This window comes from Vanellus vanellus (assembly GCF_965231255.1).
Source record: "Vanellus vanellus genome assembly, chromosome: 16".
Classification (NCBI taxonomy): Eukaryota; Metazoa; Chordata; class Aves; order Charadriiformes; family Charadriidae; genus Vanellus; species Vanellus vanellus.
In genome coordinates, this window is record NC_138921.1 from 6,062,560 (window position 1) to 6,087,006 (window position 24,447).

Sequence of the window (24,447 nt, forward strand, 5' to 3'; positions counted from 1 at the left end):
GACAGAGCAGTTACAAAGGCAATAGAAATTGCAGTGCACCAGAAAATTTCTAGGAAGTTGCACTGATAGAAAAAAAAAAAAAAAAACAACAAACAAACAAAACAACCAACCACCCAGAAGCTGGGACAAGGCAGCAAGTGTGGCATCTCACAGCCCCATGTTGGGCAGACTATTCCTGTAATCAGCTCTACAGTCACAGGCTCAAGACAATGTCAGGGTAGCTCATATAGCAGAGACACAAAGCTGGAATTTAACACAGAAAAGCTATGCCACAGATGATAACAAGTTTGGAAAAACAAATGAACAGCTACACACACAATATCCTTGTTGTATGAAGAAAAACAGTAACTCATTTTAAAATACCAAAATTTTGGGGGAAAAAAACTTTTCATTGACATTTAAAGTCTCATCAGCCAGACAGGACAGTCCATCACACAATCGCTGAGCTCACCACTAGTGCAGTAATCCTAACCCAAGAGCTTTCCTGATTGAAAAAGAAATAATTTCAGGTGATCACATGGATTTGCTGCATTCACCTCTGCATTCTGATTGCCACATCAGTGCCTACCATAAAAAAGGCAGGTTTGCCACCACTGAAACAGACACTAGCAGCGAACAGCTTTGTTGAGAGACAGAGAATTTGGGCTATTTCAAGAAGCCATCTTCATCAAACTGCACTTTAATTCAACACTCTTAATTCTCTTTTTTCCTTATTACTGCTTTGAACATTTACATTGATGTTTCACATTAGATTCTTCAGCTGCTATTGTCACCTCATTTCAAGTAGAAGCTGATTATGAACTAATTTATGTCAGGATGCCTACCCCACCCTCTTAAGTCAACATTTCATTACACCTTGTTTGAAGGAAAACTGAAAGGTACTGCAGTGACAGCTCTAAAAACTGCACTAGGAAAGTTATTGTAAATCTGAGGGATGTGCATATTTTGCATCTATTTCCAGATATGTTTTAATCAAATTGTTAAGAAATAAATGCTATAACTGTGTCAGAGTTAGACCCTGGCACTATCTTTAACACCACCCCCCATCCCCCATTTCTAGGGTTATGACTTATTTACATATTACAAACTGTATTGGTGCTGCTGGTCCTTTTGCCCTAAGGAAAGAGTCAGCTGTGTAACAGTACTGGTTAAAAAAACCTACATCTTTGATTTGCAGATACCATTACTAATCTCTTGATCAGGTTTTCCAATTCACTATGAGAACACAGTAAAGACGGTGTATGGGATGAAGAGCCATTTATGATTTCCTCCTATAACCTTCAAAGCCTGCAAGTTTTCACTTACCATAGAACAAAGTAACCATCATCCAATGGACTCAACAGAGCTGGTATCTAAGGGTCAACATGGGAAGAGCAGTATAATGTTAGCATCCAACACAGGAATAATAATAAATTTATTACAATAGAAACAAACAGATAATGCATTAGTTCATGTACAAAATACTGATAGCATTCTGCTGCCTCAGTCAGTGCTTACTAAGTACCCACATTTAAAAACATCCTAAAACTGATGACACCACACAGATTTACGAAGGTCATAGCAATTTCTTGACACTACTGTAAGAGAGCCCAGCTACTCTTTAAGATTTGCTGCACAATAGAGGGAGATGGAGCAGGATATAATGGGAATATCTGAAATGTGAAATTATTCTGCACCAGGAAATTAAGAGCGAGTAATTTTTATAAAACAATCACACAATGCATGAAATTAGTTACTCATGGCAAATGTTTTCATTAGAAGTGCCTAACAATGAGGCAGCTGATGACTGACTTGAGTGCCCATTTTCATTGCTCAAGGCACAAAACATTAGTTGTCAGTTCTACTCCTGAGCTCTGTTGTTTTAAAACAAACTGATGTAGCATAAAAGCATTTTCACTGAACAGCATCAACTTCCAAAGGAAGCCAGACACATCAGAGAGACTCATAGTGACTCATAGTAAAAGAAGAAATGTAGCTACAAGCCTGCTGGATTGATTTGTGTTTTATACTGTTGGGTTGCCCCCCTTTACATACACATCTACTGAGTTTATAGAGGAAGTCAGTGTGCACATTGATATCTCTTCTTTCTAATCACCTCACTCTTTTGGAGTGAGAAACACGTGGTCCATGCCAACCAAAAACCGCTTATACAAAGTAGTGTTTAAGCTAAAAAATACATTTTTTTCCTCTATTTGGTTTTCACCCACCCCCAAGTATACTTATCCAGATTTATCTCACATATTTGAGGGATGCCTTAAAAGGCTGCAATTTATCCCATCTCTGGGCAAAGCTAATATGCAAAAAGATTCCTGCAACAACTGAGAAGTTTGCAAGCTCATTCTAGTTGCAGCTAATTTATTTCTGGGGCAGTATCAGGTCACAAAACATACAGTGTGAAAGGAATACTGGCACTGAACAAACTTTGAAGCAAATTAGGACATTCTCTCCCTGCTCCCTCTTATACCAGACTCCCTGATGGAAGTCCACAAATAATTTCTTCTCTAAGAAGACAATAAAACCTCATCCTAATACAGTCTCAAGAACCATATATACACATTTTGTATATTTGAAAATGCTGGCAGAAGTCCACAGAGGCAGAAGATAAAAAGCACGAAAGCTAAATCTAACATCAGGTTCTCTACTGAACCTGACACCTAGAAACAAAACAACATAAGGCTTCTTTCTTCTGAAGTACCCTCCCCAAAATGTGATTTTCCAGTGGCATGTGGAAGAGGCCAGCTGTTGAGACCTTCTTTCTTGCTTCACGATTTAGAAAGTGAGATGTTATGCAGCAGAGAGGCAGGCCTGACGAATACTTTGCGCCCAGGTGTTTAAGAGTGCCGTGACTGAGTGCTTGTCTGGAAGTTGCAATAGTTTTGAAGTCATGTACCGATACACTGACTGCAAAAAGGGATTGGCTGCTGGAAAAAAAAGATAACAGATAAATGGAGTTATAGTAAAAACAATATAGATTTTTTTTAAAAAAAAAAGAGTACTATTAGGTGTTCACATTTCCCCACTATTACCACATACAAATGCCCAACAAGTGTCATGCTAGTATCCTCATACCATACTGTCTAGGGTTTTTGATCCACAGAGGGCTCTGATCTGGATAGTCCGCTGGAACGCTGAGCTGTAGTGGTGGGACATTTGGAAGATTCTTGTCATCTAGAATGCAAACACACTTCCCATGAGGACAAAGCATTGCTGGCTGAACAGAGCTGGGGGGTTGCGCATAATTCAGCTTGGTTTCTAGCCTCTGAACCCCAAGGAGAAACCAGGCTGTAATCTCCATTTTCACTGGAAGGCAATCTCATTGCTCACTTTAACAACACTCTTACATTCTTGGAAGAAAAGCCTGGAAAACATAGCTCTATCTTTCATACATTTCTGCACCTTGCCAATCTCAACATTTTATCAGCTGAACTTCACTAAGTCAGACAGCTCATTTTTGGAAATTACGTGCCTTATGTACTAATATTCAGGACAAAACCAGTTCAGATTTCTCAAATGAAGGGGAGGATCTATTTTCCCCATTGGAATCCAAGAGCAAAACAAGTTAATACACTATAACGCTTTACACTTATTCAGCTGAGATGAAAGAAAGATGCAATTTGAATTTCTATCTTGAACATACATAATTGTCAGTGATCATTAGTATAAATTGAAATAGACCCTCCCAAAAATTAACTCAACATTTTCCTAGCTCTGTGCTAGTTGTTGGAGGCAGAATAGTTCTTACATATCAGTATAGGCCAAATCAGGAATCAAGATTATTGCTAGCAACAAGTAATTTTCTAGACATTTAATGAAATTACCAATTGCAACTTCAGTGCAAAAAAGGATCAGTGTGAGCGAAATCTCCAAGTGTACCCCAAAGCAGGCTGTGCAGGATGTCATGACTAAGCGGTACTATGAATCTGGTAAGTACAGGCTTAATGCAGAAGTCACAGCTTGGCAAGACTCAAGACTTAGCAAAAAAAACTCTTCCAATTTTCACAGTCAAGCTCAGCACTTCTTTCTGAATGAATTCAGCCCTCAGTTTCTTCTTGCTTACCTAGCTTGCATATGAGATGAACCGTGCCATTATTACTGCAGTGGGAAGGGTCCAGGTTCACCAGGAATTTAGGATTTAATCTTGCAACTTCCCCTTGTAAGACATTTGGTATAGTCTGTCTTTCATCCTCTTCATATTTCCGTTTTCGAGGGGAAGCAACTGGGGCCCTACGTAAAATACAGTCCACAAAAGGACTAGGTGAAAATGTTATGCCAACACCACATTTGTCAAATATTTTACAGGTGTAAAAAGGAAAGATGTAACTCACACCCATCCATAAACCCACCTGTTATTTTAATAGTTTCTACAAATAAATATTTTTCCCTTAAACAATGAATATTTAAGACAGACAGCAGGTCAGTGATACATACGTGATTGGCGGTCCGTGAATTGCAGTCATAGCTGGCATAAATGTACGGTAAAGGGAATGGTTGAAGACTGGTGAACGGATGTTGGCCAAAACAGCATCCAAAAGTGGCTGACACAAGTACTGCTGTTTGGTGGGAGGCACTGGGGGAGGTGGTGGAGTAGGCTAAAACACAAGAGAAGCCCCTTTTCATTTAATCATCACCAAAAAAGAAATCTCTGCTATTGATTCTGCAAAATTTTATAGCAGTAAACTTCCAATGCATGAAAATCAAAAGATTCTCAAAACTGGAAAAAAACCCAACCCTAAAACAACAAAAAAAAAAAAAACCAAACCAAAACCAAACATAAAACACTGCAGCTTTCATTCAGGAAATCATTCCTGAAATCAGCTGCAAAAGTTCATAGAAAGAATTACTCAAGCCTTAGCACAAAGCAAAAGAATTTGAAATTTCAGTTAAAAGATACATACAGGTGACTTTTATGAAGTAGATGCCCGCCCATTTTTTTTTTTTTTTTTCTTATTTTGTCCAACCTTAGTTCAAGTCTCAACATCATGAGCAACAAGAAACGCAAAAAAAATATCTTGCCAAATCTTAAGACCTTTTGGAATTAATTGCTTATCTCTTGCTAGTGCAAAGCATTACATACCACAGCCATATCGTTTTTCAGCTTCTCCAGAGCAATTTCGCATTTCTGCAGTGTCTTTAGAGGGCACCTGCAGAAGAGAAGAAATTTCATCACCATGAAATGGCTGAAGTGTTTCTGCTATCTGAGCCCGACAGACAGCTTCAATGCCAGCATGGCTGGATGCTAAACACCACATTTCTGGAAGAACTGGAGAATCTGATGTCCAGCCAAAGAGTTACCGTTTTGAAGGGTCAGTCAGGATATCCAAGAGACTTTTCATTTTGCTCAGGTCCTTCTTCCTATCTGAAATAGTATCAGAGAGAGAAGCACTGATTACAAAAATAGCTTCCATACTTGCAGACAGAAATACAGTATTCTGCTAAAAGTGAAAACACGAGCCAACACTGAAGAAAGTAGTGAGGATCAAAGATCTCTCATCTAACCATAAGTATATCTGTTACATAAGCTCTATGTGTCTCAAAAACATTAGAAGTAAAGGAAGACTGATGGGAATTCAAGGATGAGGATTTTACCCTCTTTTCACAGCAAAATCTTTGCAGTCATAGGCAAGAAAGAAGAAGTAACTTTCTCTGTAATTTTTAAACCCTGGAATAGAAACTATCACAAAAGGCAAGGTGCTGTTTCTTTCACCAGAAGAGATACCTGACAGAGAGAAATGCATGACTAAATATAGGGCACCTCACCTTCATTTTTATCTATTTTATTGATCATCCTCCGGAGGGGCTCAATGTATTTTGATAGCTGTTTGAGTTTCTCCAGATACTGTTGCTCCTCTGACTGGCTAGAACTGGCTGGACTCATGACAGAATTTGGATTTCCTGGCAAGAAGTAAAGACTGCATGTCACAGGGATGATAAAGATACTGCAGAACAACATTCTCACATTTCAGAATCTAGATCTGAAATGTGGCGCTCTCCAAGTGTAGCTCACATCAAATATCCAAATCCACAACTGGATACCCTCCTCAGTTTAAGTGCTTGTCCAACCCTCTAATCTTTGTGTAGAAATAACGTGTTCTGTGGACAGAACAGCAATTCCCATTTAATACATCTTTTTTCTGAAAAGGTCCAAAGTTTCATATACCCATTTTCTAGGTCCTCATTTTGCCTTCACTCTGGTGCACTGAACACTAAATCAACACACTGAATTTGCTGCAGTTTTCCGTAAGTCAGTGCTTTCCAAACTGCAGAGCACACAACACTAGTATAATAAGGAGCCAGTATGTTATTTCCATTTACAATATCAGAAACTGCTTATTACATCCGGGAGAGAGAAGAGCACAAGCATTAGAGTACACCCAGGAAGATGTTTTGGAGCAAAGCAGCCTGCCACCTGTGATTAAGTGGTTACATCCTTTCCAATTGCATACGGTTGCTAACAGTTCCTTCCTGCATGGAACCAAGGAATCTTTATACCTTTATAAACTTGCTCCATTAAATTAAATATAGTTCTTTTTTCACAAGACTGGGGAAGTCAGAAAAAACACATTACATAGTTCAGTGATGGGAAAAGAGGATTCAATTGGGTTTGGTTTGAGATATCCATGTTGTTCTGTTATGTGGTGCCTGTGGCATGTTCACTGCTTGCAATGCTGGCTGCTTTGCAGAGCTCTTTGAAGTTTACATCGTCAAACAATAACAGGTTTCCTGGGAACTATTACAGTTACCAAAACATACTCCAACTCACAGTCTGCAGTATAGTTCTCAGGTCATTTACCTGGAGTGTTTAAAGGACCTGGGGATGGGACACTAAAGTTCTGAGGTGTTCGTGCAGCTGCTGGGCTCTGGGATGGTTGTGGAGATGGACTGGGGAGAAAGCTGCTGGGTGATGGAGCTGGGCCAGAGCTGAAAAGTAAGCATAAAATTGAACCCGTCAGAATCTGACAAGGAAGCCTGATCAGCCTGTGAGCAGATAAGCTTTTAGTAAGCATTGCTATGGGGCACTCTAGCTCTGCCAGTAGACTTGGTGAGGATTTCATACATGGCTTCTTTATTTAAAATGGGGTTTTTCAGAGTGTAATCAGCACAATTCCCCTGTGCTCTCACTGAAGTTCATGTTAAAATTCATTCACTTCAATAGAAACAGAGTAAGATACATTGAACGCGTCTGAAAACCTGACCCTTGCACCACTGACAAAAGTCCTCAAAAGCTGCAGTCTAGCTCACCTGACATTTGAATTTGGCTGGGAAGTTGGCTGGCCTGGCTGAGGAGATGGCTGCGGCTGTGGTGGTGGAGGCATTGATTGGGGTGTTTGAGCTTGTTGGACAGGAGATGGGGATGACATCATGGTAATATTGTTCTGGCTGACCTGAAATGTGGAAAAAGATATGATCAATAACAACAAAAGGAAGTACAGGATGGGAACCTAACTGAAAGGCTTTACCTATGGAGAGAAGCATATCCTCAGGCCTACAAGAAATGAAAGTGTTAGTTTCCTGTTTCCCCTATAATGACAGTTTCACCTGTATCATTCTTGAGGCTCTCAGGGCAGTACTTCATACCAACTTTATTACAAATAACCATTAAAGTTGCACATAATTTGAATAGCTGTATAATAATTGTTTTTCATTTCCCAAACCATCATGTTGCAATTAAAATGTTAGAAGTGCCATCTGAAAAACCTGTACTTTATTAGAACTAAAGAAAAGCAGGAAGAAAAGACACTTCTAACTGGAGAATTAACAGCCATAAAAACCCTCTCCTTATTTTGATAATTTAATTACAGTCTTCAAAGGTCTGTCAGACTTGACTGTAGCTTCCCAACTGGTTTTCTTTAGGAGCAAGAAAAAGATTAAGTAAGCAAAACCACCAACATCTTGTTTAAATATTCAGCTTTGAAACTGGGTGGACATAGAAACACTCCAAACTGAATGGCTGAGTAGAAAAAAAATGAAATAGCCTTCTGACCTTTGGAGAATGATGAGACGTGCCTAAAGGACAAAAAGATGGATAAGAACGTTTCCAGAACACCAAACACTAAGTTTATTCCGTACACTCTAAAGTGTCAGAGCAAACTGATGCTCAAATTAGAGCAACTTCTTATGTTTGTGCTAATGGACATTTTTCCCCCGATCACTTAAAATGAAACAAAAAAACCCATACCATGGTGTAGTAATGCAGATATTAAATGATCATGTTTTTTTAAGGCACATTGCAGAGTTCTTATGACCGGAGGCTATAAATAAGTACATACAAAGATAAACTGAATCAGCCTGCAGAGGGCAGTAACCCATGAGTCCATTCTGAAGTCAGCACCTTTATGAATTAACAACTCTGTTTCCCTCAGTCTAAACCATTTTTAAGAAGAGGTTCCAGTAAATCCACAAGTCCCAGACAATTCAGAGGCACTGCAATTTGGTGTTGTCCTTCACTCCCTGGTTAAATATCCATCTAAATCATCCAACTGTTTCCAGAGGACATGATATTTAGCACATTAAAAAGTACTGAAAGGTCCACTTTCGTGTGTACACTGAATATGACAGGAAATGCTTTGCTTGGAATATCACATTACATCTATGCAAGAGGTCACACTCCACTTAAAAAAAAAAAAGAAAAAAAAGAACCCAAACAACAATCCCCAGCTAGGTGCAAATGTAAAGCTACTAAAACTTGAAGATACTAGTTTATCATCCACTAAAGTACGGTTTAAAAAATTAAATGAAGCCTGACATACTATGATTTTTTTTTTTAAATCTTCAATAACCCTATTTTCTTCACAGCCTCTCCTACAAAGACCCTATCTATAACAAGTGAGGCTCAAATGATATTTTAAATTAGCCATTATAACTTCCTTTTCTCCACAATCAACAAATATCAAGACTGTGCTTACTGTTTTTCACAGGAGGTGGACTCTTTAACAGCATGTCTCCTCAACAGCTGGAAAAGCATTTCTGAGATTGAAAAGCACAACTTGCCTCCAAAGAAACCAAGCATCTCACCACTGTTTGGAAGAAAGCTAGGATGAACACTGCAAAAAGCACTCCCTGATTTTTTTACAACTGTATTTAACTTTCTATTAAACAGCAAGTGATTTAGAACATACTCATATGGATGCTGCACCCATTTTTCATCACTGTTGAGCGGTCCATCACTTCCTGAAAATCAGGCCCCTTTTAAGTGTTTTAAGTTGGTTACATAAAATTACTACTGAAAATTTAAATCCGTGTGTTTTGGGAAGGAAGGAGAAAGATTTCATTAGGTCTTTTGCCCAATTTAAGCTTCTGTACCTACTTCAACACCAAGATCCTTGCACGTTAGTTTACAAATGTTGCAGAAAAGCAAAGAAAAGAACATGCAGCATCTACTGTGCACATAAGCATAGAATGAATTAGATCTTTTTTTGCATTACTCCTTCTCATTTAAATATATGCATAGGCAAACAGCTTTCCTTGCAACAGGTTTGCCCTCTGCCAGCTTCATTTCAGAATACCCAAATCTAATATGTAAACTTAAGCAAAATTGAGACATTTTCAAAAACATACACTCAGAAATATGCAATTCTGAATTTACTGCCTAACTGTGTATAAAGAAAAGTAAATTTGCTATGCAATAACTTCAGATGTCTTTCTATAGAACAGATCTAAAGACACTTTCGGCTTTAGATTGCTAAACTCTTTGCAGGAAAAAGATTAAGATTATAATGCTTTAATGAAGTGTCAACTTCTAGGGAATTCTCTTTCCAACTGACTCCCACTAAAAAGAAGGCTTATAAACCAAACCAAACAAACAAAAACCCCAAAACTACCCAACAAACCCAAAAGACAAAAAAGCCCCTGCCTCTGGAGCTTTAACTCCATTAAACTCATTTAGCTCCTCATTCAACTCCAGAGTTAAGCCATGGTTACTGACCATTTGTATACCCTTCATCTTCACCATACATAAGGAAATGCAACTATATACTTTTTCACTGCGGGATGAGAGTTCCTGCATCTACAAGCACATTCGTGGACAGCTATTACAGCCCAATGAACATGAATTTAATCTGCGACTCTACAGTGACCTGATCATGACACCAAGCCCTAAGTTTCTGAAGGCTTGCCCAAAAGATATTTAGGCTTGCATGACAAAAATTTGCACTTAATATCCACTAAATCAAAGCTATTCTTAGTGTTTAGAGTATGTCACACTCGAAGATAAACTTAGCTATGATGCCTACCTCCAGTTTGCTGAGTTTCAGGCAAGGAACTGAGTGGATAAGGCTAACGAGTTTTTCAGAAGCTCCTGGTAGCAAGAGTGTACAATATGCAGAAGCTAACAGCAAGGAAAAGGAGACTGCAACAAGGAAGTGATAGGTAATAATGAGGAACAGCAGAAACACTTTTAGTCTAAAGGAAAACTCTAGAAAGCATTTAGACTACTATACTTACAGTTTCAATTTTAAGCCAGTAAGCACAGCCTTGCTTACTCTGTTGCAAATTGGGTTTAAAGTTCACCCTTATGCTGCTTTATGTAACAAAATTTAATTCTGCAGAGCTTCAAAAAGTTCAGATACAGGTTTCCATATTCCCAGTCAGGCCAATATCCCTTGCTTTATTTTAATATTAACTCAGTTTTACTTCCCTCCCCCCATATTTTCAGTTTGCTGAGGATTTCTGTGCCACCAGTAAATTGGAAGTTCATACTACTGCAGACTGCAATAAATTTGTGGACAGAAATTGGAAGGTTTTGACACTAGAGATACATGTGAAAGATAACTAAGGTACTAAACCCAATCAAATTGCTAAAGCAAAAGTATTAGTTTAATCTTTTAAAATGTCAAGATCAGCAAATTTCTTGAGCCAATCCAAATATGGTATCTGAAACTTCTCTTAGCTGTTCAAAAAATGTCACTAACATTGATTATAGTCCATGTTTGGTAACTATTCAGGCACAAAGAAACTTCAGCTAAGAAAAAAAAAAGTCAGTTCTAGTTCCAGTTGTGGAATACAATGCCATGTCAGTAAATATATTCTTTTGATTGAAAAGACCGCAATAAAAAAAAAAAAGCCAACCAAAACCAAACCCACTGCAGGATCAACTGAGCCCTGTGACAAAAAAAGGACAGACTGACATTTGTGTCATATGGGGTAAAAATAAATAGCCACACAGTATTGATATCACATTTGGTCCTTTTGTTGAAAGAGATTCTCCAGTGGAATACCAAGATTATTTTCTAAAGAGAAAAGACACTCTGAACTACCTATCACCAAGTCTAAACTCCTTTTGACACTGTAGTCAAGGAGATGACAGACTCTTAAGTGAGTAATTAACCAGATGTATGCTACAGCCCTTTACTCCTATTGTGAACAGCTGCAAGGGCTCTAACGACAAGGTAGTTATATCCAACAGACAATATTATTTAAGCATTTTATGACAAACGGCATAAATTAAATTTCTAGTTTCTAATCCACCTAGAACCTGAACAAAATGTTTTGGCAAGACAGCACTAGAGATTCATGCTGATCCAGGGCTGTCAAGTGTACAGCATGTCAGACTGGCTTTAAAAACATGCTTCCCGCCACCTTTAAACTATGACTCATTCATTCATCCTACCACCTGCTTAGGAGCCATTTTCACTCCAATCATTTTGTTCATAAAGAAATTTCTTTTCTTCTTCTGCCCTCTCTAGTTGTTCAGTCTTCTACATCATTTTCACAATTCTTGGCATGCTACTAAAAGCAATCCTTGATGACCGATTCATTTGGTGTCAGAAATCAAAACTCCTCAATAACCACAGACATGACAGCACTAAAAGATAGCCCATAGCACTGAATGCTTAAACTAGAGGTCTTTTGTTATGACTCAAATATTAACTATAAGCCAATCTAATACTTAAATATCTACTGGAAGGCCTCATCAAACTAAATAAACATTGTAAATACATTGTAAATATGGGAGATGATTCTCTCAGTATATAGTAAAAACAGCTACAGCGAATAAGGCTCAAAGTAAATTCTTTGACTCAACAGCTATGCCTGGGTTTTATTTCAGTTAACATATAAACAATGACCTGGATTGAAATTACCATCTTAAACCAGAAACAACAACAGATGTGTTTGCCTAGGTCTGGAGAATCTTTCTGGCCACTGTATCTACTCTAGCAAATTTCTGAGAAGAAAAAGCTGTGCCTACTAAACTTGATGCAGCAGCAACAGGAAGCAGAGTTTCAGATATTCCACAGCCCCATGATAAGCGTGCAATGGAAACAAAAATGCAGAAAGTGAAGAAACTTTCATTAAACCTATGAACAAAATGCAGCAGTATTAAGAACTAATACTGCACCTGGTATTAAATTGAAAACTAGCATCTAGAAGAACAAGACATGAGGTTCACAAATAACAGACAGAAAAACACAGTTGAATGCTATTCCACCTTCATAATGAGTTACGTATTTAAACCAATACCAATCACATAAGGCTCAGCAAACTTCTGCAGAGCAGACCAGTGCCTTGTTTTGTGACTTACTGGTAAAAACTCAGTTCTATTTCATTCTAGTTCTCCCCATTCCTGCTCCCTCAAAATAACACATTTTGCTTGCAAAACGTGACTGTGATGTCTTTAGCAGATCCGGACCTGCAGCAGGCAGATGCAGCACTGTGACCTCACGCATCTTCCAGCAACAGCCAGATAGGTGCTGCCAGGCTGCCTACACAGGTTCTTCTCTGATGCAGGTACAAGTGGAATCCTTCTGGTAATTCCTCCTACACAACCACGAAAGAAGAGAACAGCTCCATTTTTCTTGGTCCTGATACCATTCCAAGAAGCTACTGAAACTGAAATGAGCCAAGTTTACCATTAATGAAAGAAGCACCTGTACAGAGCATGGACATGTGATAAGTAAGGTCCCAGATACAACTCAGCCAGCACACTGCAGTACTGACTTGCAACACTCTTATAAATGCACGCTTGTGGAGCATGGACAAAGACTAAACAGACACCACAAAGTTCTAATTTGAGACTTGAATCAATTATGAACATGGAAACATTTTAAATGTTAAAATAAAGATCTGCGCTGCTTTAAAAATACTTTATTTGATATCCCAAGCTTTTGGAAAACCTATTATTTAAAATGAAAAAGGATCCATAAAAATCCTAAACAGCCAAATACCCTGAGTAACACGAACAAGGTAGTTGTTTGATGAAAAAGTGAACTTCCCCTTGCTTGAATGCAAGTGCTATACAATCATGTATTGAATGCTTTGCACAATTCCTGACACAATGTGCTTTGACTCAGTAAATACCTGTGGCATTTGCTGTCCGCCCAAAGGAATGGAGCTTGGCGGTGTAGCAGACACAGCGGTGGTAGGCGGGAACCGTGGTCTTATTTGCATCCCACCTCGGGCCATAGGTGCGGTGATCATCTTTGAGGACAGAGGGACAACAGACAAAAGTAATCGCAAAACAAGAAATGCAGTGCACTGGCAGGATGAGAAGCACATGCAACCTCCAGGAATTAGGGGGAGGGGAAGCATGAAGGGAAGGTTAGTGAGCTTTTCTCTAAAGGTTAACCTAACATGCTAGCATAAATCAAACTCCTTTTTATACCCTTTCTATCAATTTTTGAAAGCATCTAATGAATCCTAGGTATCTTAAGAACGCTGATATGTAGATTCAGATTCATGGGTCAAGGGCTGACTAGGCTACATTTGCATGAAGGGCTTTTCCTAAATTTTGCCTGACAGCTTGAATTTCTAGAATTATTGGAAATAAGTACTTTAATATTGTTGTCAAGAACACTCCATATAAGAAGCTATATGCCATAGGTTTCTGATATGCTTCCCCCTCCCCCGTGGACTCAAAGAATTTAGCAGTATGTGCATACGCCACCACTGAGTACAAAAGAATTTGGAAGACAGTTCAACAGCAACTGTCAGTAGGAATACTCCACAGCAAGCAAAATTTCAGAACAACCTAACGTATGACAGTATAACAATGCCAAAGACAACAAAAAAGACTTCTGTGTTTGAAGAAGCTATTTCCTTCCTTTTATAACCCACAGAATAAGTAAAATATACCCTTGTAATTTCCATCATTTTAACAAATACCCATTTCTCTGTTACTGAGCTCTGCTAAAATAATCTGTTATGAGTCCACAATCTGCCTCAAGCTTATTCATGCACTATTTGATTCTCCAGATGTATAGACTGAACACACCCTAAACTACAATCATTTAGGACAAATAATGAAGATTAGCATTAGAATTGATTTGCATTTTTAAATAGTTTTAGGACTACACTACTCTGCAGTGTCTAGAAGTGCCTTTCAGAACCATCAGTCTGCATGAGCCACACATATTTAATCATACATATCTGTATAGCCCTCTGTTACTTAAAATTTGATATTACACCATGCACGCTGAGGATTTACAGCGAATATAGCATATTTTTGAGGTAGCATTCGGGTAATATCAGTTATCAGTAAAAGAGCTTCTGTTTGGTACTTCGAAGACCTACAGTAAAGTTCTCTGGGCTACCTTATTTCCAGCATAGATATCACCAAGGAACCTACACGGGCCCTAACTAAACTACGAGCTAAGGAAGTCTCCTTTCAGTAAATGGTTTGGGTCATTCTTGCTTAGTGTTCTATGTAAATGGACTGAAGCAGCCAGCAACATGTTTCTAGAAAGTCAGAGAATGCATGTGCTTATAATTGTTAAAAATAAATAAAATTAAATACAACATAGCAAGACTGAAAAAGGAAAGCAATAACTGATAAATAAAATAGTGTCAAATTCAGCACAGCTGTTAGTTCACAACATCAGAGCAATGCAGTCCCTTTCCATCCAGGCAAAGAGGGATGGTCAGAGACAGGATTTCAAAAGGGAAACAAATGAGAGAGCTTCAGACATCACACACACATGCACATGTACACACACAGCATGCAACAGCCACCACAAGCAAACATAACAACCCAGCACTGGCATAAAGCACAGCTGGATGCTACAAAGTGCAGTGAAGAGCTACAGTATCAACATGAGAGCTGGTGAAGCAACACAACCCTAACAAAAAAAGAAAAAAAAAAAGGGAGGGGGGGGGGAACGGGACACAGGACATTGCTAGAAAAAAAGAAACATATCCTTCTAGGCACAATCACCCCATCTTAGACCCTCGTGAATGCACATGGATCTCTGGAGTGTGTGAAATCCCAGGGATGTTATGGTGACCCACATGTCCCATCTTGGTCCTATTTCTCATGCCACACCACCAAAGTGTGAAGATTTAGATTACTTCCTCTGAGGTCAAGGAAATTAGAAGTGTATTCGCAGTTTAAGTGTCTGGCAAATCACTGAACACCAGCATAACAAACTCCAATTCAAAGGCTTTCAGCTGTTTGTTAGATTGCAGTTGGTAAAACATGTATGCACGTGCATACAATTTTGGTTTTGATGTTCTGTATTTTGAAACGTGTGCTTTGGAAAGGAAGTGTATATTTAAAGTTACACCAATTCCACTCTGTTAACATAAGTAGTCTATTTTTCCCATTCTTCAGCTGATTTACACTTACGAAGCCTGTGACCCTTTGACAAAGGAGTCAGGAAAGGGGGTTCCAGAGATTGCAACCATTTTATGCAAAGCAATATATTCATGAAGGAGTTGCTATTGTTAGTCTAAAAACAGAAGACAACCAGAAGTATTCAAGTACTTTTTGAAAAAGATTTAAACTGAAGGCAAATCCTCCTCCACAAGTGTAATTCACTTATCTCAATTTACAGAATCAAGAATTTCACCCCATAAAAACAGAGAGCAGAGGAAGAGAATCTACCCCCACTGTAAGATACAAACCCTATTATTTGATAAAAATGAAGTGGAATATAACAATTAGAATTCTGAACCTGTAACTTTATTTCATCTAAAATCCAAATATTCAGAATTCCGTATGTATGCAGCTTCTGGTGAGCATATGTTAAGTACTGTGCCGCTGTCACTCCACTAAAGGCAGCTCTGATTTTCGAAGAGCAATGGCCAATCTGCATTCTGAGCACCTGAAGGAGTTGCACCAGAACAGCGATTTAAACTTTATTAATACTTAACTGCAGTTCATTACAGATTTTCTCCTGGTGCTGCAAGCACTTGTGTAGCACTACATGGTCACTAGGACACTACTTACTTTATTTATCAGCTTCACCCATAAGTTACATGCTCACAAGGACTAGACACCCAAGCAGGGTAATATTGACCAGTATGGTGTCTTTACGACTTCAGAGAAGAACTTCAAAACTCACATGGATCCATGTTTAAATCTGGGATTGCTTTTACTTTTATGTAGGAAGGATGAACAGAAACTTTGCAGAAAAGGAAAAACGCAGCCATATCCACCAAAATTCCCAGTTTGGAAGCCCCTAGAGACTAAGTTTAAATGTAATATGCAAAGATTAGAATAGGGTTTGTTTGTAACAAAAGCTTCCATGAACCAAATGAAGAAATCTAGGCAGATTTATTAAAAGTGCTGGTGCCAGTGAAAAACATACTAATACAAAGCAAGATCTACTCTTTAAAGAAACTTCTTATAAATTAATGAAATTCCATATACTACACACTCAACACTGAAGCTGCATTGTAATACTGTACACAGCCACAATCTTAAAACTAAATATTATATACAGACAATATTTACACAAGTACAAGAAACCCATTTAATTATTGGACTTCACAGAGTTAAGTGAATTTTAGTAGACTCGTATTGCAATGGCTTGACAAAAAAAATGGAGTAAAGCCTTTATGTGGAATTTTCTAAACTCTACCCATGACAGCAATCCCTGAGTTTACTACATATCTGAATAAAGCTGCAATACAGAACCCACTGTCAACCGTCTTATCACCGGAACCTTTTCAAATGCACTGTGCTGTTAAGCCCCTGGCATTATTAATTCACTAAACTGGGCAAGAATTAAGTGGAATCTACATAAGCAGAACCCATCTGCTTAGGAGTTGAAAGAGCACCATTAAGTTAGTAAAAAGAAAAAAAGTCAGAGTCCCCTTCCAGTCAGCCTAAGTCCCTGCAGCTCCCACCTGGAAATTATTTAAGAAATAAACAGAAGTTTTAATTCACATTTCAACTGTAGAAACAGAATTCTGCATTGCTGCCAGTACTGTACCAACTGTACTTACCACTGCTCAACTTTTACATCCTGTGTTATGTTGACACAAGCAAAAGGACCAATACAGAAACAGAAGTTAGCCACCAGCAAGGATGTACAATGATGGTACAAGGCACTATTCCTGATACAGATCTTGGAGATGTATGTTGAAGAACTAACTATTCTCACAGTCCATGTAAAAAGCTTCCAAACGTCTCATTGAGTCTATAATATTACTTGTGTGCCGAAGGGGAAATGGTGCATGCAGACATGGAACTTCTGGATATACAAAAAGAACTCTGCCATTAATCCTAGTCAACCTCATTTCATCTGTCTGCCTCAGTCTCTTCATCTACAAAGTGGTGATAATTGTACTTACCATGTCTGTAAAATGCCTCAATATGAAATACTACAGAGGTAAGCCACGAAAGGCTATTTCATATTCTTGTGCAAAATGGGATGAGAGGTTCAGCTCAAGCCATTCCCATTTTTTCCCCCCATGTCTCCTTCATACCAGACACACATCAAGGAACAATCACTGGGGCTACAAGCATATTGCAGGATAAGAAAACTGTTAGACAATAAGCTTTCACCCAGCACTATTTTTTTTTTAAATGTAACTCTGCACTTGTGACACATGCCAGTTTTTCTTCACAATTCACATCCAGAACAAGAGCAATCTATATCTACTGCCCATTTCACTCAGAAGAAGAATGAAAGATGAAAGGAATGAAAGGGGAGTGCAGATAGATTTCACTGTCTATACTATTTTTTATGGTCGATACATGGAGATGGAAGGTAAATCACACGTGAGTAAAGATAGCAGGCAAAGAGTCACAGTACAGAAATCAGTTTACACAACAAAGCAGTCACCTAAGAAAGTTTAACAAAAGAAGAGGTGATATACTCCAGGTACCAACAGTCACTTGTAGTGTGACCACAGTAGGCTGTCTTACTGATTGTGCATTCCTGTGTCAGTACAGGCAACAATCTTACCTACTCGGGACAGAAAGCATGCACAGAGAGGTTGTCAACGAAATCCTGCCTCTGACTCCAGCCAAAGGAGAAACAGCATAAAAGCCCACATATCCTTCATAAAGGGGATGACCAATGTTAGACCCCTCATCAGAAAGCCACTAGAAACCCACCTCCATGCTAGTATCTAGCATGCACTTGTTACAGGCCTATAATTAGTGACACTGGCTCCTGGGCCCTTACCTGCCCTGACGCTCCCATCTGAGCAGCTTGAGCCTGAGCTGCTTGCACTGCTGCCGCTGCCTGCTGCTGCTGGACCAGCTGAGCTCTTACCTTGAGTATGAAAAGAAAGAACGAAGTAAACATATGTACCTGATTAGGGCATGACACTTATGTTACAACTACATTGACTACACTCCAAAGGGGTATGGAGACAAGAGCAGCCTCAAATACATACTCTTTCTAAAGACTTTTTGAGCTTTTTTTATGAAAACAAGTTCCCATGTTTCTAATATTTGGAACAGTCTTCCTACAGACCGTGCACCCAAGATTTGATATTTTCTTGCAACTTCTTCCCTGTACTATCAGGTCTTCCTATGACAATACTAGATATTTCAACTTTCTGGCAAACACAGTTAACAACATACCTGTTGATTTCCCTCAACACTTGGTTTTAAAGTATTGATTTCCCTCAAGCACCTACCAATGACTGACATTTCAAATGTTTATACAGTCATTAGGACTGCCAGTGTGATGTACATGACATCTAACTACTCCTAGCTTAGCTGGCGGGAGCACAAAGTGGATGTAACAACTTGTCCATGTGGGGTTAAAAATTTCTCAAGTGTGGCTGAAACTCCACTCCGCCCCAAAGAAAAACAGGTCTTGGGATTAGATCTGAGCTTTTGCTCAACAGCACAGAAAAAAAATGACTGTAATGCAACAGTTTGAAAAGCTGCACCATTAAGAGGATGACACAGCAAGAGGTTCAACAGAGCAAAACTATTGTCTTGTTCACATTCTTTTCAAGGCATGGACTACCAGTATCTAAAACTGTGACCGAAAACTCTACACATGGCAGCAGAAGAAAAGCCAGCATACTACACAGCCAACACTGGCTCCAGTCACATGCACTAGGCACTTCAAAGCACTTGCTCATGTCCTAGAACAGCAAACATCATGGAGGTGATGTTTCTTTAACCAGAGCTGGTTTAGTTTTGGGGTTTTTTTTCCCACTTGTCCATTCAAGACTAAGACAAGAAATTATTTTTAAATATTAGCTTCATAAGTGGTTTCATAGATTTCCAGAAGTCCTACTCTTCGACACAAAACTGTCCTCTAGAGGACAGAGGCAGGCCCAGACACAAACCTTTAAAACCTCCATATTCATAACATGCTAACTACAGATCTCTTCATAAGCTATGTTTTTTCCTATGTCATTATTAGCAAAAGTCAAAGATTTTATTTTTTTTTTTATTCATTTAGAGGATCATAATGAACCAACAATCAGCTGGTCACTAGCCCTTACCTGCATCGCTTTTAATTGCTGGGGCGTAAGAGTAACAGGCATAACCTGGCTAGGAATTTGTCCTGAGATTGCCTGTGGCTGAGATACCATGGGCTGGGGTTGAGGCTGGGATTGCGGTGGAAGCTGAGACTGTTGTGCCTGAGCAACCTGTTGCTGTTGTTGCTGCTGCTGCTGCTGTTGTTGCTGCTGCATCTGTTGCATTTGCTGTTGCATTACTTGTTGAGGCGGCTGTTGCTGTATCTGTTGTTGTGGCATTTGTTGCTGTTGCTGCTGCTGCTGCTGTTGTGCCTGCATAGCCTGTGCTGCCTGCAGCTGCTGCATTTGGGCAATTCGCTGCAGTTGCTGCTGCTGCTGCTGCTGCTGCATCTGAAAGCAGGAAAAGCCAGGAAGCTAAAGCCTCCAGCAATGTGATAGCAGTCTTATTTTTATAGTATAAACCAAGAGCAAACAGAATCCCAATGCATCAGGCTGAGTGTTTTAAGCCCAAAGGGAAAGCCCTAACTTTTTATCCACTCATTCTTCATATAACTCCACTCTAAACAGTGCATATCCCGTGGTTTCAATATTACAAGCTTGTCTTGCTACTAAAAAGTTTTCAAAAGCAAAGATGAAGTCCATCAGCTTCTCCTGTACAAATGGGCTCAGAATCACTTCAAATGTAAGCAGCCTGCATCAGCACCACTATTTACCAAAAACTGCACAAAAGCTTGACAGCTGAATTTTCCTCTTCTGCTTTTGTGCCTAAGGATGATACATATACATGATGTGTTTGGCACATATTTTTTAAAGTAGCAATATGTAATTCACACAATGACAAAACAGCCACTATTTCTAGAGTAATACAAGTGCTTCCAGTTCTTTCCCACATCCCTGTTCTTGTCAGAATGAAAGAGTATCCTGATGTTTATAAAGACAAATACACAAAGGTTTTAATTCTCTATTGCTATGACAGAAGAAAGCAACCAAATGACTGTTAAGCCTTTCCTCTGGGATGTAATATATTATTGCCAATTAACTTGCCAGTCTAAACTGAAGTCCTACCCTAAAGTGGAAATGTGTTAATAACCGGCAGAGCTGATATTCAGTACGTCCATGCAAGCCAAGCCTCACTAGACAAGTAACCGACCACAGATCACCTCAATTGCCATTGTAGTTGTTTGTCATCACCTGCTGTTGGTTTTGCTGCTGCTGCATCTGCAGTTTCAGCATGTGCTGTTGCTGCTGCTGAACGGCTTGCAACTGCTGCTGTTGCTGCTGCTGCTGCTGGGCTGCTGCAGCTGCTGCTGCCTGCTGCTGCTGGACCTGAAACTGCTGTTGCATGGCTGACTGCTGGGCCTGGAATTGCTGCTGCTGCAAAGCCACCTGCTGCTGCTGGAATTGTTGCTGCTGCTGCTGTTGCTGCTGAGCTATCTGCTGAAGCTGAAGTTGGGCTAAAAAGAAGGTAGACTGTACTTAAAACATGAGAACGAGACAGTGTGAGAGACAGTTACCCAGTATAACTCATAATAATTGAAGATAATCCCTAAAGTACATCAATGTGCTTTGCTAGCAGCATATACTTTTGCTTCCCCAAACGGATGAGGCACATTAGCAGCAGAATTAATGATACTTCCTACTACTAACCTCTAATTCTAACCACCTATATTGAGTCAGCAACCTAGGTAAAGAATGTGAAAATGTGCTGGAGGAAACATGCAGAGAGGTCACCAGCAGGAAGCACCATACCCATAGAAAACACAGGTGAGCTCTGGAAAAACAAAGCTCTGAAGTTAATATCTTGTAGGGTGAATGAAGCATTTGCTCATACAACACCTAGACTGGAAGACATTTATCCCATTAGGTAGCAGATTTGAAATCAATTCTTCCTGCAGTTCACTTGGCTGATTTAGCTGGAAGTATGAAATCTCTTCAGCACCCTTTCCTTGTGGAAAGCAGTTATGTACCAAAAAGCTCATCTAAACAATCTCAGTGGTTGAAGCAAAGGGAACACTTACTCTGCTGAGTAGCTGTAGAGACACCAGGCATACCATGAGGGGCCATTCCTGAGGTTCCAGGAGGCTGCTGCTGCCCTGGGAGAGTCATCTGTTGTCCCATTGGACCGAGGCCACTCATCCCACTCATCGGTGCTCCTTGAGCTCGGGAAGCCATGCCCATTCCAGGCGCCCCTGCTGGGGGACCCCCAGTTAGATTCTGCAGGGCATTCATTGGATCTACAAAGAAAATAGTTACCAATATGCAGCCAGCCATGCAATTGCCTCCCCCAAATCCTCTGTTCTCCATCATGCACTCTCTGATCTGTTGGCTTCAGACCGTGACTAGATCCACCACCCTGAGAATCTAACATTCAATGCTCTGCCTGTGAGACCACAAGAGTCTTCTGGCATGTCTTTGCCTCTCTGTAAGTACAGTAGAGATTATTTAAAGTGCTTCAGACTGGCAAAGTTCCAAACAGATTCTATATACATTAGAGAACAGGAACTTATTAGCCACCTCTGAATTTATATGCAAGTCAAAAACAGCCACCAAGAAAAATCCATGAGGATATACAGCTTGTAACCTCAAAACCCAAGAAAAGAGTCCTACTGTGGATCCAATTAGCCTCTTCCTCCTGAGGTCAACACAAAGAAGCACTGCTCAGACCAGAGGAAGTACTTTGCTATGCAGTTCCCCTTGTAACATCATGTTTATTATGCAGTGGATAAATTCAGTGCCTTTCAAGACAATTGTCATAATCTGAATCCTGGGCACACAGAAAAGTGAAGTCAACGAGGGAATAGCAATTCAAGAGGGCAAAACACAACATGGGGTGCAGAAGCAATGTTAATCATGTACCGACCGCAACACCACGTCTTTCTTAAGAATATTTCTAATATAATTTCCAACTGTCTAAGCCGAATGTTAATCACAGACACTGCGTATTTAGCCTACAGAGGGATAAAAATAGAGGATCGTACTATGTTCCTAACATATACTGTTGTAAGAACTAGCAGAGAGGCAGAAGACATGATCAGATTTAACCTCAGTCAAATGGCAGAGTGTATACGCCCCACAAACACGTTTGCCTCTGATGCAACACAACAAGGAACCCAAAGCTGGTAACACGGAGAAACCTGCTCAGCAGATGATTATTTTCAATCACTCCTGTTCTTTCAAGAATCTCAGTGTTGTGAGATAACAAAAATACAAACAGAGAACAAATAAGTCAAAAAAATACTGTCCAAGCCTGTGACCCTCATCACTGAACAATTCCAAGACAACCATGCTACCTTTCCAGCAGCACTCAATATTCCAGCTAGGGAATTCGCAGCCTTCTTATTCTTAGTATGCCACAGCCCTGATTTCTAAGCTGTTCTATTTAGAAATGAAGGGGGAGGAAGGAAGGAAAACAAAAACAAAAACCTCTTACCACTGACTGAGGCTTGAGATTTCTTATTGTCTGCAAAGGAAGAACAATTAATTGCCTTTGTTAATCTTGTCACACATAAGTTTAGCCCTTCAGATATTCTCTCTACAAGAAATATATTCACATAATAATTTAAAAATTAACATCACTGTCTATGTAGTTCTAACAAGACACATTAACTTAAGCCAATTTGGTACCCAGAATGATACATAAACAATGGAAAGAAAGCAAAAATACAGGAAAAAAATCAGGAAGGTGGAAAAAGTAGTAAGTTTAAAGAATTTCTCAAAGACTTTTCAATTATAGATGGATGTGTCAAAGAAACAGTATTTAGATGTTAAGCATGTATAATACAGGAAAAATATTTTAAAGCAACTTGTCACATGCAGAACCACACATACAAACCCTGAAATTTACTTTTTTTGGGAGGATGGAATGAGTAATCCCATTACCAAAGAAAAAAAACCCGAACCAAACAATTACTTACGAATATCTCGAAAATGGATAATAAGTCTGGCCACAAGAGAAAGATATTCCTCCTAAAGGTGAAAAATCAGTATTTTAGCACAGGAAACAAAACTTCTGGTTCTTCGGTATTCTTCTTCCACATAACAGATTTCACTTTACAATGTCCGTGGGCTTTTCAGAGCAGTTCACTTGCAAGGAACAGTCTGTTCATTAACTAAGTGAGAATATGTTTACTAATAGGTCACCGTGGTTGACGGTACAAGAAGGCCAAGAAACCACAAAATTCACTGGAAAGAACCTCTGTGACAGTCACGCTACCAGGATCACAATATGTGGGCATAATTATAAACCGATACATCCATTTTCCACTTCTTATCCACTCTAATTCCTTTTTCCTTAAGGATTGAACCTGCTTATGTAGTACACGGACTTACTTTAGTTCTTGAACTATGTCACATTCATATTACAAGAACTTTTTTTAGCTAAGTTAATATTACAAGTAAGTTAGCAACTTTAAAGCCTAACGTATGATAGAAGTGTCAGAAGTGAAAAGACAAATATTCTTTGCAGCATTTTATTAGTGTGCTTCATAAAGTGTAAGAGAAATTGCACAAGGCTGAGATAGCCTTTCTGCCTGTGAAAATATGAACTCACCAGTGAAGATGCCATCAGTGGGCATAAATTTGTGACATCAGCATTACAAAACTTTCACCAAGAGAAATTTTCTCTCAAACGTGGCTTATTTGGAGACAGCAACAGTATCCAACTTCTTATAACACAGCTCCAGGAAAGAAGTTTACATTTGGGTAGAGTCTAGAATTGTACATGATAACCAGACTTTCAGAGAGACCACAGCACTTCCTTGGTCTTACTCTTGAGACAGCCTTTTCATTGATATCTTAGTTTCTCTGGACCACCAAACTGATCATAAGGAATGGTGCTAC

General features: G+C 39.3%; 1 protein-coding gene across 1 annotated transcript in view; it reads right to left on the bottom strand.

Moving 5' to 3' along the window:
* Positions 1-1,393: 1,393 nt before the first annotated feature.
* Positions 1,394-24,447, bottom strand: part of MED15 (mediator complex subunit 15) — a 29,609-nt gene continuing 6,555 nt past the window's right edge. The window contains exons 3-18 of the mRNA XM_082491617.1: positions 23,523-23,574; positions 23,039-23,068; positions 21,627-21,842; positions 20,800-21,062; positions 19,633-19,998; positions 18,348-18,437; positions 13,294-13,413; positions 7,240-7,382; positions 6,791-6,918; positions 5,758-5,892; positions 5,293-5,356; positions 5,075-5,141; positions 4,429-4,589; positions 4,058-4,224; positions 3,070-3,168; positions 1,394-2,921 (exon numbers count right to left, since the gene is read on the bottom strand). Coding sequence (XP_082347743.1) covers positions 2,785-2,921; positions 3,070-3,168; positions 4,058-4,224; positions 4,429-4,589; positions 5,075-5,141; positions 5,293-5,356; positions 5,758-5,892; positions 6,791-6,918; positions 7,240-7,382; positions 13,294-13,413; positions 18,348-18,437; positions 19,633-19,998; positions 20,800-21,062; positions 21,627-21,842; positions 23,039-23,068; positions 23,523-23,574 — 2,238 coding nt within the window. The 3' untranslated portion in view covers positions 1,394-2,784. The remainder of the gene's footprint in view (positions 2,922-3,069; positions 3,169-4,057; positions 4,225-4,428; positions 4,590-5,074; positions 5,142-5,292; positions 5,357-5,757; positions 5,893-6,790; positions 6,919-7,239; positions 7,383-13,293; positions 13,414-18,347; positions 18,438-19,632; positions 19,999-20,799; positions 21,063-21,626; positions 21,843-23,038; positions 23,069-23,522; positions 23,575-24,447) is intronic.